The following is a 14,079-nucleotide window of genomic DNA, read 5'->3' on the forward strand; positions in this document are numbered from 1 at the left end:
GTAGTTGATTAGTGTGATTAGTGATCTGACGCTAGACCAGACCCTGGACCTACAAATTCAATTACGACCAACAACAGTCAACCCATCTCGCAATCTCAATTATCTCCCATCCTCCTTTCTTCCTTCCTTCTTCCTCTTTCATGTATTCAGGTATGACACAGCGGTACATCTATCTTCCCTAGTATGTGATAGACCACCTATCAGTACCCACAATAACTATCTTATACACATAAACAACCTCAACCACATCGTTGTCCGCTTTAACCCAGAAGCGAAACAAGGTTAGGTGAGACCTGCTTTCCCGCTTGTTCATCCTGTCTCATCACATTCACTCCTGGACACACATGTCCCTTCCTCTTCTTCAACAATCTCACTGCATCTTCTCCTCTCTCCTCTTGTCTCGCTGTATGTGATTCTGACGAGCTGACTCCTTCATACAACTTGTATAGCTCACACACGACCTATCGGATCAAAGTAACGCTTCGCTCAATCTCGGTCATTGGTGATTGACTTTTGCCGCTCATCACACATACACTAAATACTACATACTACAATTCATACCAGGTGAGTACGTTTTCTTTTTCAGCTTCTACTCTTTTTCCTTCCGTATATACATCTCATGAGCTGCATCCTGTATACATCATCTACATATACTGACATATCGGTCGATTAGATATACAACCGTCAAAGCAGCTATCCCAGGCAGCGGGCCGGATAAGACCGAGGAGGGTGAACTGTCGTTATATAGCATAGTTATCAGAGGAGTTATCTCTTCATAGTTCGATAAGGCTGTAACTTCGTGAGTGTACACAACATGCTTGCAGCCGTCATGGCATCCTCTGCTCCTTTATACACCTTCAGACCTCATATTCCCTGGATGGTACATCCCTTGCACACGTCAACTTGTACCACCTCCGACTAACCTTATCTTCTGGTCCAACAGTCCATTAGATCCGCTATGACCCAAGTCAAACCCAAATCTGCGGCGACCCCACGGCCCTCAACACCATCGGAACAATCAACATCCACTATGACCTCTTCACCGCCCTTATCACCTTCTTCGTCTCACCCTCATGCATCAGATGACGAACTCACATCCGACCTGTCCGAATCATGGATGGAAGTCGACGAGCGATCTTCTGTCGGTCCTTCGGTCCTTGGCGATGTCGTCTTCAGCGATACTAGCAGCGATTCTCATGGACTAGAACACGAAACTCGATCTCAGTGGTCAGCCTCTTCTGATGGAGGTAGAGATGGGGATATTGAAGATGGAGGAGCGGTAATCCTCGAACCTACCCAGGACGACGAGATGGATTCACCTTCACTTACAGGATATACCGACGCTGAAGCTTCGACTTGCAAGCTTGATTCTTCACGAGAGACCCTTCACACCTCCTCGGATCAAATCCGACTGATCTACCCCGACGGAGCATGTTTCACTACCTCTTCTTCCGGTACTCTCAGCGGAGGTTTCACTCAACCTGATCAAGGTCCTCGTCCACGAGCAGGGACCAGTATCGTTCAACCGACCATCTCGCCTATCGTCGCCTTAGGCAGAATGTCTCCTAGACGAAGTTCCAGTCCCGTTAGAAGAGGTGTCGAGGATTCATGGTTGAAATCAAGTAAATTGTGGACTCCTCCGACCGATTCACCCAACATCTCTTTGGAAGATAGGAGTAAATATCAACTCCTACAGAGTAATGACCATATCAAAGAAACAGATGAAGAGGATCAAGCATTTCAGGTGGTCGAAGATCTCGAGATGCCCAAGCTAACTATCGGCGACGAAGAAGTCGGTGATGAAACCCTTACTGGGAAAAGAATTCAGTCTTTTCTAAAGAACCTCGATGAAAACATATCAGAGAAAAGCTTTCCCTCAGAGGCGGCCGAGGCCGCTGAAAGCGTCAGAGACGATATTGTAGATGACATGGAAACTCAGCAAATGCTCGCTGCTGACAATATTGAAGCGATCAAAACGATCGCAAAGAAGTGGTAAGTCTGTCGCCTTTCGCGAGGTCACCGTTGAACGCTGATTGACCGTCATCGAATCAGGTCGACAAGAGTTTCCTACTTCGCTCTCGCTTCAATCCTCTCAGTGGCCTTGATTCGAACGTTCGGCTCCAACATGTTCGTACCCTTCGTCCCCGACTATAAAGACCCGGCGACCGATATCGGTACTACCTCTATGCCATTGGAGACCCCTATATCATCGTCCTTCTGGGACCATTTATCGTTTTCTTCTCCTGCTGCTACATCTTCAGCGTCATCCGCCAGTACACCAATTACCGCTGTCCAACCCGATCCTCGTCTGATCGAACAAGCTTTATCGACTTTATCATCTATACACGATAGGCTCTCCTCAGCTGCTAGCATCAAACCCACTGCAGATACAGCATATCAGAAACCAGACAAAGATGACAAAGCTCGCAGTACCAACGCAAGGTCCTCTACCTCATGCTGTTCACTCTCGGTCAGGGACAACAACGTTGCTCTTACGGTACCACCTGCAGCACAGCCTCCCGATTCTAGAGTCTCACTTGCGAGAAAGTTTACTCAGAAGTTACTTAGGGTGAATAAAACCGACGGACCTGATACAAATACCACGACCACCTCTTCAGCTCCTGTTGTCGACTGCTCTTGCAGCTTGTCTACCATTGTCCAATCCCAAATCCTCGAACGAGTAGTTAGACCGGCAAAAGCATATGCTTTGACCACATCCAGATATATCGACGCTGTTCTTGGCCCAATGCTTCACTCTACCGTTCGACTTCTTGGCTCAGGTCTTCATGGGACTAATCAAGCTCTACATCAAGCCTCGAGAGGTGCAAATGCTGTCAAGAACCGTATAAGGGACTTCTTCACCTCCCATTCACCCGCTTCCAAACAGGAGTCCCTCGCTCGCGCTTCAGCGATGTTCGACTCATTATCCGAATACGTCGAAACCCGCCTTGATGCTCTTTCGGACTCGCTGGATGAACAAGCTGATATCATGCACGAGAAGAGTATGGACTGTATCATCAAAGCGAAGAAAGGTCTGGATCGACTCATATCCGACTACAAAGCTTATAGGGGGATTGAAGATGATAGTCAACTCAAACTGAAATCTACCGATGTGGAGAAAGATGGACCATTACCTTTTACGCATATGGATTCATCTTGTAAATCGACCAAAGGGGGGTGTAAGAAGACTGAAAGAGGACAAGCTAGACATGATAAGAGAATGTTGAGGAAGGGATTGAGATTGAGAGGAAAGAAAGTCAATATGAATATCCCACCGATGGAGAAATCTTCAAGAGGTAAGAGATTCATGGATATGTTACATCATGTAAGTGTGTATTCTCTTGTGCGGATGGAATGCAGTATGCTAACTCGATTGTGAATGGTATGAAGGGTGCTATGGCACTTGTTTTATGATTGTTATCACCTCCTGACAAGAGTCCTTCTTTCTGTATTCTTTTCTCTTCTTCGACCCGTTATCTTTTTACGAAATATCTCTTTTTTCTGTTCTTTTTCCTTCTTTACGCTTTTTTTTTTCTTCCCGTCAGATCACAAATAGCGAAGATATTAAATACACTTTCTTCACTATTCATTTCAGACTTTCACGTTGTAAACGTTTCTTCCTATCTATTCCATCTTGTACATACTTCTCATCCCCTCACCATCCACCATCCACACTACCTGTTGTTCTACTATCACCTCCTTTTCAATTCATCTAGCTGTACTTTACACCCATTCGTTGTATGCCCTTTGTTATATTGTATATAATTTGAATACTTTTCAATTTAGTTGTTGTTTGTTGAATGAGATATCTATATGAATATGAATGTCAAAGATCATCATGGATGGGACTGCATGCAGTATCCATTTGACTGGTGACTTGTCTACGAGTACATCCATTTATGGATTTTATCGGCCATCGGTAACTTACTCACCGATCAACCGACTCGAGATAAGATCGGGTTCCAAGTTACGAATAGAGCGAGCACCTTCGAAGCTGCTTAATTCTGATACGGTTGCAAGTAATCTAATGTCGCCGTCACACATCTTACCTCGTTCCATCTCAGTGAACATCCCCGATCTAACCATGTCCACTCCTCTTCCCCGACTCCCATTCCACGTCTTATCTGCCTTCTCCCCCGTCCCAGGGACAGGCTCCCAAGCAGCTCTGATCATCTACCCCTCCAACGCAGATTCAAGATGGTTAGACGATAGATATCTGTTGCAGGTAGCTGGGGATTTCAATTATACAGCTACTGTACATGTTGCTCCGACTGGTGAAAAGGGAGAATGGGAGATAAGATGGTTCACACCCAAATCTGTGAGTCTGATCATCCGATATATTCACAAAGTTTGTACTTGAGTGCAGCAAGGTCGATTGTGCTGCAATTTCTTGACTATCTCATATCAATGATGAAATGCTTATATTATACTGATAATCATCTCTCCAAATGTCGTATAGGAGCTAGCCCTCTGTGGACACGGTACACTCTCATCCTCTTATATCCTCTTCAAACAACATCCCGAATTAGATACTATACAGTATATAAATCCAATAGCTGGGAAATTCCAATCTCAACGAATAACATCATCTCACAAAGAAGTACAAATCAGTTTACCGAGCTTACCCTTGGACGTGATTCGATCGATGGGCCATGGATCACCCCAATCCCACCCTGATGCAGTGAAACTGATAGCTGCGTTGGGTGTGAGGCAAACAGATGATGTATTGGATATTTCGGAATTCAAATATGGGTCTCATAAGAGTTTTATCGTTTTGATTAGAGGGGATGTGGGATTGAGGGAATTGGGAGTGGATATAAGAGCGTTGGTGAGTTGCCGTTACTGATCATAAGAGAAGGGGCAAAATCTCTAGAGATGCAAGATGAATATATCGTATGAAGTGAGCTAATATTTGAGGGATAGGGTGAAATAGCCTCTGGACAGATTATAGTCACTCAGATATCCCCTGAGACCGATTCCGACTTGGTGATTAGATCAAGGATGTTCGCTCCTGGTATAGGTATACAGGAAGATACCATAGTACGTATTTGCCCTCTTGACAAGGTCTATATACAGAGATGAGTGCACACATGTATTCAACCTTATTCGTTCATTCTTATAGACCGGATCGGCCCATACGTATTTAACAAACTACTACCTCCTTTCCAAAGCCACTCAATTCCTTCCACCCCAACTACAACAAGACACTACAAGCTTGGTGATACAGGCTACCCAGCTGAGCGAGAGGGGAGGAGGTATGAAATGTATTCTAGGTCAAGGTGGTGAGACGGTAAGGCTGATAGGTAAAGTTAGGGAATTTGGTAATGGATATCTGGTAGATGATGATGATGATGATGATTAGATTTCAGAAAGCTCCATTGAGACGGGATATTATACTAGTCTGTCTAGCAGTGACAGATGTTGTATCTAAATTTATATACGTTACATATAGGTAGAGTCATTGTTACAACAGCTACAAGCCAATTTATCACTATATTTTATACTATAAAGAGCAACAGGAAAATACAAATGATATAAGATAAATTGTCCAAACATTCTCACCATCCATTAAACATCGACTTTTACCGTCTTCCATTTTATGCTTATTTTTCTGCCCTCTGAAAGAGGGTATATAGTACAACTTTATTCGACCCTTTTTCACGTTCGTTCCTAACTTCTTTCCCTCAGTCATCACCTTCACCTTCCTCCTCCCCATCCTCGTCATCCTCCAAACCTAATCCCAATTCATCCCAGTACATCCTAACTTCCAAAGCAGTCATCCTATTCTCAGGAAAAGGGTTCAACATATTTTTCAGCACATTTCTAATTTCTTCTGATACTCTCTCTGAGCCATCTAAGAATAACATCGAAGGACTGCCATCTTGATATGCTTCATTTAACGATACTAAAGATGATACTTGCTGTTGTCTGTTGTTATCACCCCGTAGTAAATCGTTGATCTGATCCATTGGAGGTAAGTGATCTGAAGAGGGTGAAGTGGGTGTAGGTAATTGGACGGTCATCATCCCTTTCGGTAGATCCGATGTGTTCATTGTCATTGACGTTGCCGTTGTCGTTGTCGTTGTAGGACTTGTAGTTTTCAAACTTGTCGATCTGTTCAATGATGATCTATCTTCCTGAGATTGTCGAAGACTAATCGAATTGTTCCTTGAAATCCCATATGTCGGACTGGTAACGTCCAACTCATCTTCATCCGATAACAATCTCGTGACAGCATCTAACCCAGGTCCAGGAGTAGACATATTACTCGTTGAAGTACTATTCGTGTACGGACCTGATTTAACCCAGTTCGCATACAGTTTAACCCCCGATGGAGATTCACTATTGGTAGCTTCATCTGACGCTCTGATACTTTCAGCAGAAGTCATTCTCTTCAATTTCGGTTTCCCACTTGTAACCCCATGTCCATGTCCGTCGACTATGACTGACGCAGCTAAATGTTCTCTTGAATAACTCGGTGGGACCCTTAATGATCCTGCTCTTCTTACTCCCCCACCCAATCCCACAGTGACATTACCTGATCCTGAAGGATATCCAGCACCAGTAGTGGAAGTATTCGAATATCCCCTCCAAGCTGATGGGTAAGGACTTCCAGCGGTAGACACTCCATCTTCATTCCCTACTCTCTGAAACCTTTCTCTCTCCTCGTATGCCCACAATCCACCTTTCCGAACATGATGCATCATCTCGACTGTCCTGATACCCCTGAAAGGTTCTCGGCCCGTCAGACATTGGTAGAGTGTCGCACCTAATGCGAAGATATCCACGGGGAATGAGAATGTCTGGGTTGGATCGACCAACTCGGGCGGAGAGAAGGGAAGAGTGCCCAAACCCAGTCCGTCGGTTGGAGGATGAGCAGGGTGAATGAGGAGGGAGGATCCGAAATCGGATAGTCGGATATGAAGATCCACGGTGAGCTGGATAGTCACGAAAGGAGAGGGTCAGCTTGGATCTTGAGATAAGTAAAAGTAGCCAAGCGATACATGATCTTCAGGATGGGAGAAGGACATTACAAAAAAGGGGATGTGATTTGAAGATGAGAGATGTTGATCTTTAGTGTCGGGATGTTTGCACTCACGAGTAAATTCCCAGGTTTCACATCCGCATGAACCACCCCTTTCCCATGTACCCACTCTAAAGCTTCAGCGCCTTCCCTCGCCCATCTTTCCCATAACTTCCTTCCTACGAGTTGCGGACTGGTACGCAACATTCTATCCAGGGTACCTAACGGTGCATGTTCAAGTAACAATACCAATCTTGAAAGCGATGGCGCAGACTGATGTTGGTCATATCGTACCGATTGAGCTAGAGACGGTAAAGACGGATAGGAAGGTAAGGTACCGGTCGAATCGGGTGGTAGAGGTGCGTGAGCAGTGATGATTGTTGAAGACCTTTGTCGTCTTAGATCCCCTACACTTATAGTATTTGCTATAGGTTTCGAATCCGTCCCACTCCCTGTGCCAGATAATACATCTGAAGTGGATCTTGCATGCGTCTGGTTTTGAGGGAGAGTAGGAAACCCTTCGATATCTTCTTTGACAGCTATGAGCTTGACGACGTATACGCTCCCACATGGTCTTTTACGTTTCTGACTTTGCGTGCTTGTCGATTCGTCTCCATCCGATGGCGGTTGATGACTTCCTCTTAAAGGTGAAACAGCCCTTTGTCTAGGTCTAATCTGTCTACTATAATCGTTCCTGTTCCTATCCGCACTTATAGAGTGTTTGATCGGTCCAGTTAAACGATTTAAGAAGAAAGCTTCCCTCAATCCCATCGTCTGCGATTCCCTATCAGGAGCCAATCTCTTCGCAGCACATAACCTCCAACTACCCCCTACCAGCCCATCTCCATCTTCGTTAACTTGCATCGATGCCGTACCACCATCGCCACCACCATAGCCATGTCCGTGTCTGTTCTTTCTCTTCCTCCTATACGATGCAAGGTAGGCTTTGGCATACCTCCCCTCTCCAAGGAGATAGGTTGAATTGGGTATTAGACGCAATTCAATATCGTCCGATGAAGGTGGTAAAGGTGGTTTCCAACCTTCCAATCCACCCGATCCGCTTGGTGGTAACTGTGGTGATTGATGTAACGGTGATAGAGGATCTTGAATTGCAGATTTCGAGGAACTTGATGTATGACTATCATTCGATCTTTGCTTCTGGTTTTGACGACTTGGTCCGGCTGAATCGTTGTTGTTATTGCGATCGTCTTGCGAAGGTAGAGGTAATGGTGCGGGGACTTTCCGTATGGCTGATGATGATCTAGATAAGTTCAGAGGGGAAGGCGCGAACGAGCTCATCCCATTTAATGAACTGACCAAACGGGGTGCAGGGGGAGGTGTAACACTTTCAATTGGAGTATCGAAGAACGATGATGTCCTAGGTGAAGGGGATATATCATTCTTATCTAAAGTAGGATATGACGATTTGTTTTGTAATTTCGTTGATACTCCAAACTCATCTACTCCCATTCCTTCCCCTCCTGTGTTGGTGGTAGTATTGCGAGCGAACGAATTTGATATACCTTCTAGGTCCATTTTCAATCCCAATTCACCCCTCTTTTTCATTGATGGTGGTAATGCATTGGACTGTCCACTGATGCCGCCCAGATCGAATATCGAATTGAGACTGCTCGTAGATGGTCCAGCTGCAGCAGCAGCTTCGCTTAATGGTTTAGGAGGGGGTAATTCAGGTTGCCAGGAAGTGGTGAATAGGTCGTTCCGAGATGATGAAGAGCGGGGTTTACATGGATCGTGGGATGGAGCATGATGTGCGGGCGAGTCGCGTAAGAGCGACATGGTGTTGGTGAACTAAGCTCGAGTGGGTTTATGTATGAGTGAGATGATTGCTTCGCTGACGGTGATGATGATGACAGTGTATGTAGGGTGAGCTGTGGGTTTCTAGAAGATGGTGATGGTGATGTTGATGTAGTACTAGTGCCATGCAATGTTTGGTATTGATACCTGATGGTTGATGGTAGATGGTTGAGATCGAGTGACAACAACACTAAAAACGGTCCGATTGATCCCGGAAGTATTTCTTTATACCCACCTACAGCAGTGTGATCCCCTATCAACTGCGAATACCGTATGAGCCAGAGCCAAAACTGCGGTATCACTAGCTGTGTACTTATGTGACTAGGTAACTGAAGATCGTTTCGTTGGGTGGTACAATACGGAAAGGAAAGGAATAACAACTTGCACAGGAACGATCTTTGGTTTCTCTAAAAGGATTTGACTTTATCCTGATGTTCTAATGTCGGATCAACGCACGTAGGTTTTGATTTTTGATCTGGGGATCGGTTTGTGCGCGAGTCGAGTCTGGCCCCATGAGGTAGATATATCTAAGACGGGAACCTACCTTGAGCAGAGAGGTACAGACGAAATGTGAAGTCTCCGTTGAGGTCGGTGGAGTGAATGCGGATACTCGTATGTTCAACTGTCTGACAACTACATACGATCGAAACTGTGTATGTATCTTGGTGACTCAGATTCAAAATTAAGAATAAAACTAACAAGACTGAGACATCCATCTCTTGATCGTAAGAAAATGCTTAATCCGGTAATAATTTCTGAGAACATTACTTTCATTTCCTTCTTGTATCTGGTCTGGACCCGTCAGATACAACCGAATGATCCTGAATTAGATAAACATTTCATTATCTGATCGAAGCCTTCCCCATCCCGAAGATACAGTATCAGCGAATAAGGAAAACCGAACATCAAGATATGTCTGCACTTGCATAACGCTTAGTGAACTAAATGTACAGTGCATAAAAGGATCTATCTTGAACTCAATATCAAGCTCTTGTTTAGAAATTCATGTGCGATACAGTACAACCGACACTATGTATATTAGACCTATGGATTATCAAAATATACACGCAGAGATCACTGACTCCTATTGACCTCCTTCAAACTAACACTATCGTTACTATCCGTCATATTCGTATTTCCATGAGTGACCGTTGGAGATTCAGGTGGACTCAACGTCCATCTTGCTTCCCTCTCCAACTCTTCCGGAGGAAGTCTCGATATTCCTTCTAATTTCGTTATAGTCAAAGGAGGTGAAGGGGTCCTACTACTAGGCCCACTACGCTGTTCTTCTTCACTATGGAAACCACTTTGTATAGATGACATCGAAGGGCTAGCTTCATAAGGCATAGTTTCAGGTGAAGGAGCAGCCGATCTCTGACCTCTTCTATTCCTCTCATCTCTAACATACAACCTACTCATCCCTCCTTCACTTATCCCTCCAATCGTACCATTGCTCTGTACTGAATTCGTATTGCGTTCCGACCCTGATTCTAGATCAGTTTGAGCATCGAAAAATACCGTCGAACTTGATCTAGTCGAACTGGATACATCCGATACTTTATTGATCAATTTTGACCATAGACTATTCGAATCTGTCGTCTGACCAGGTAAGATCGATTTGTTCTTAACTGGAGATCCAATAGGTGAAGGTGTAGCTGATCCGTAATCCCTCTGATTTGACGTGAGAAGTGGTGAAGAAGGTATGACGACTGATGGACTACTTCCCTTGCGTCTATTTCTATTTATACTATTGGCTGAGATCTGTCGGGTCAAACCCGATTCTAAATCCCCATTAGGATTTCCGTTTTCATAGGCGATGTCATCTTCATGTCCTCTGATCCGCTGGTAATCCCCTGCTCTGTCATTATGATCCTCATCTTCATCTTCTTTCCCACCAGCTTTGATCACCTGATCAACCAAGCAGAACTGCAAGACGTTCATCACCAGGGGAAAGATGGCCATGACGAATATCACTTGAGATTTCGCTCCGAGATGATCAAGTAGATTGTGTGACCAGTCTATTAGCGATTTTGAGATTCCAGGTAGAGTCAGTGGAAGAAGGACGAGGAGTTTCATGGTTATGATTGACATGATGTACGGTGCCAGTTGTTTCCACCAGCTGGAAACATAAGAAGGGTTTGTAAGATTTATGGGTATATATGTGGAAATGCTCAACTCACAAGATGGGATTTGGCGGATGACCATATTGTCCACTTATGAATCCTTCCATAGCCATATATTTCGAGAAGTACCATGTATAAGCTTTTAGACTGAAATAGATTATACCCACGCCTAAATATGCACAATGTGTATGTTATCCCAGCTGTTTGAGTTGATCTCACGATGAAGCATTATTGCAACTCACCTATCGTGGTGTCTATCAATACGTTGAGGAAGTAGAGTGAACATGGGTTATTATGAGCGACAGAAGCTACCACGTCTGATATCTACATGCGGGCAACAAATATCACGCATGAGCATATACCAACTTGAACGTAATCTCTGTAAAACTCGGGAACGATTGACAAAGTCGGACTCACCAGGATGTTTAAGCCATGTACCACAGCCTGACCAGCTAATTGTTTGCCCACATCATACACCCATATCCTCCATGATCTCTTCCGTTTCTCTAATTGCCGCTTAACTACCAAAGAGAGAATGACGAATATGCCCACTATAGTCAAATCATCAACTCAGCTTGAAGAATTTTCTAACATCCCAGATAGCTTGATCAGGAAACCCACTCAATGCTTGTACTACCAGACCTGTCGTTCCTAGCAGCTTGCACCTTTCTTCATCTGTATGATCGGGTGGGATCACCGGGGAAGGGAGCGTTGGATCCGATTCCATCTGTGAGGGTCGGTGATGAGGCTTTTATGTACAATATGTGAACGATGTCGGAATCATATATGACGAGATGGGTGGGTGAAAGACCTCGCTGTCCTCTATGTTATGTGTATGGATCTGACTCAAGGTGCGATGGAAGGATGGATTGTGATCCCAATGCTAAGAAGAGAGCCAAGATACATCGACACTGGTGAGTCAAGTAGCTTAGCAACCGGACCTCTCAGCCGAATTGGTGTGACACGCTGCTCCCACGTGTATATGGATATGGTGTGTTTACGTACGCAGAGATAAGGAGCCAAGCTTAAACCGGGTACTCGTACTTGTGGGTTGTGTACCTGATTTTGATTGTTGGAAAAACATGACCACTTTATTTCCAAGAACCATCAGGATGTTGTTATCCTGTTATCCGTGAAATGGAAATACCTAATACCCTTCAAGCATTTTACTTCTTGTCGAGGTATAGCCCATCAACTCATATACCCAGCACCCTTCCCCCCATCTCTATTCCCTTCTCCTACTCCTTTCCCCCTTCTTCAGCAATCGTAACAAAAAGCAACTCATTCTCTCACTTTTGATCCAGCGATAAGAAAACCTCCCATCAACATGATCGCCTTACAGCCCATCTTCCGATGCTCTCGTGCTGTCAGACCCACCAATGTGTCTCGACAAGGTGTTCTCACCCTTACTAGGGGGTTTGCTTCTTCCCTAAGACTATCTGAGGAGGTAAATTTACTGTTCCGCGTTGAAATAGCTAAAGCTGATCATTGGTTTCACCCCTTATAGCTTCATAAAACACCATTATACGACTTTCACGTCGAGAACAAAGCTAAGATGGTCCCCTTTGCTGGATGGAGTATGCCATTGAGTTACGGTGAGATAGGTCAGAGTGAGTGACATCCCTGATCTAGCCACAACCGTCACCATCATTATACACCTATGCATTCAACTAACTTCCGTTCATCCCTTTTGTCTGTAGTTACCGCGCACAAACACGTACGATCTTCCGCAGGTCTATTCGACGTCTCTCACATGCTTCAACACACTTTCACTGGACCCGGCTCTCAGGAATTCCTTCTATCGCTCTGTCCCTCATCTCTGGATAAGCTCAAACCATACAGTTCCACGCTGAGCGTATTGTTGAATGACGAGGGTGGTATAATAGACGATACCATCATTACCAAACATTCCGACGAATCATTCTATGTCGTCACTAATGCAGGTAGATCCAAAGAAGACAAAGAGTGGATAAGTAAGAAGCTGAGTGAATGGAAAGGTAAAGAAGTTAAATGGGATACGTTGGAAGGTTGGGGTCTAGTCGCTTTGCAAGGTCCAAAAGCATCTGATGTGATCAAACAGATCTTTCTGAAAGGGGGGAAATTCGATTTGGATAGTATCAAATTTGGTCAAAGTGCTTTTGTAGAATTGGATGGCGTCAAGTGCCATGTCGCTAGAGGTGGTTATACAGGTGAAGATGGATTTGAGGTGAGTCTACTAAATGAAATATATAAATTCCATTTTGCTTTTTCCTCCTTCATCTTCCGATCATTATATATTATGTGAAGCATCTGTGAATCGTGAATCTCCCGGAGGTGGATAGTTCGCTGATGGACTCATCTTTGTTCACAAGATCTCGATCCCACCTGCCAATGCCGTCGAACTCACATCAAAAATAACCAAACACCCCGATGTCCAATTAATAGGTCTCGGAGCGAGAGATTCCCTGCGATTGGAAGCTGGTATGTGTCTTTACGGACATGATTTGGACGAATCTGTTAGTCCTGTCGAAGCGGCTTTAAGCTGGGTTATAGGTGAGTCTTACAACAACAATACCGACCATTCAAAAACAATGCCATCCCTCTGAATGATATATTACAATTGACTCATATGATTTTTCTTTCTTTCGTCTATAGGTAAAGATAGAAGAGCACAAGATTCTCAACCCTCTTTCCCAGGAAAATCGCGAATATTGTCTGAATTATCTTCTGGTCCATCAAGACGAAGAGTTGGATTTGAAATTACCGGTTCACCAGCTAGAGAAGGATGTAAAGTGTTTGATTCGACGGGTACAACTCAACTTGGTAAGCATCATTCTCTAATCGCATCTCTCGTCATTCTGAACTCAGGTGAGAGCGGTTCACTCATACTGTTCTTGTCTCATACATGTATAGGTATAATCACATCTGGTATACCATCTCCTACATTAGGCAAGAACATAGCTATGGGATATATCGCGAATGGATCGCATAAGAAGGGTACATCAGTCATGGTTGAAGTGAGAAAGAAATTAAGAGAAGCTGTGGTCACTCCTATGCCTTTCGTACCTACCAAATACTTCAAGTAGTCCACTTCATTGCTCATCTACCCTTTAGGAAAAATGCAATAAGAGATCAAAC

At 44.3% G+C, this 14,079-nt stretch overlaps 5 protein-coding genes across 5 annotated transcripts; 3 read left to right on the forward strand and 2 right to left on the reverse strand.

Moving 5' to 3' along the window:
* Positions 1-958: 958 nt before the first annotated feature.
* Positions 959-3,414, forward strand: V865_007343 (uncharacterized protein; the record flags this gene model as incomplete). The annotated part of the gene is made up of 3 exons (XM_066231091.1): positions 959-1,992; positions 2,053-3,325; positions 3,391-3,414. 3 exons carry the CDS (start codon positions 959-961, stop codon positions 3,412-3,414), a joined length of 2,331 nt encoding a protein of 776 aa, XP_066087188.1.
* Positions 3,415-4,084: 670 nt separating this feature from the next.
* V865_007344 (uncharacterized protein) lies at positions 4,085-5,362 on the forward strand (the record flags this gene model as incomplete). Its single annotated transcript, XM_066231092.1, has 4 exons — positions 4,085-4,318; positions 4,460-4,828; positions 4,924-5,040; positions 5,123-5,362. The coding sequence occupies 4 exons, from the start codon at positions 4,085-4,087 to the stop codon at positions 5,360-5,362; spliced, it is 960 nt and encodes a 319-aa protein (XP_066087189.1).
* Positions 5,363-5,684: 322 nt separating this feature from the next.
* On the reverse strand, positions 5,685-8,821 carry V865_007345 (uncharacterized protein; the record flags this gene model as incomplete). The annotated part of the gene is made up of 2 exons (XM_066231093.1): positions 5,685-6,938; positions 7,100-8,821. 2 exons carry the CDS (start codon positions 8,819-8,821, stop codon positions 5,685-5,687), a joined length of 2,976 nt encoding a protein of 991 aa, XP_066087190.1.
* A 1,092-nt stretch (positions 8,822-9,913) lies between these two features.
* V865_007346 (uncharacterized protein) lies at positions 9,914-11,689 on the reverse strand (the record flags this gene model as incomplete). The annotated part of the gene is made up of 5 exons (XM_066231094.1): positions 9,914-10,958; positions 11,020-11,131; positions 11,205-11,286; positions 11,380-11,513; positions 11,584-11,689. 5 exons carry the CDS (start codon positions 11,687-11,689, stop codon positions 9,914-9,916), a joined length of 1,479 nt encoding a protein of 492 aa, XP_066087191.1.
* Positions 11,690-12,289: 600 nt separating this feature from the next.
* On the forward strand, positions 12,290-14,027 carry V865_007347 (glycine cleavage system T protein; the record flags this gene model as incomplete). Its single annotated transcript, XM_066231095.1, has 6 exons — positions 12,290-12,409; positions 12,470-12,572; positions 12,663-13,168; positions 13,314-13,494; positions 13,597-13,764; positions 13,855-14,027. 6 exons carry the CDS (start codon positions 12,290-12,292, stop codon positions 14,025-14,027), a joined length of 1,251 nt encoding a protein of 416 aa, XP_066087192.1.
* Positions 14,028-14,079: the final 52 nt, after the last annotated feature.

The sequence above is a fragment of the Kwoniella europaea genome, chromosome 2, assembly GCF_036810445.1.
Source record: "Kwoniella europaea PYCC6329 chromosome 2, complete sequence".
NCBI lineage: Eukaryota > Fungi > Basidiomycota > Tremellomycetes > Tremellales > Cryptococcaceae > Kwoniella > Kwoniella europaea.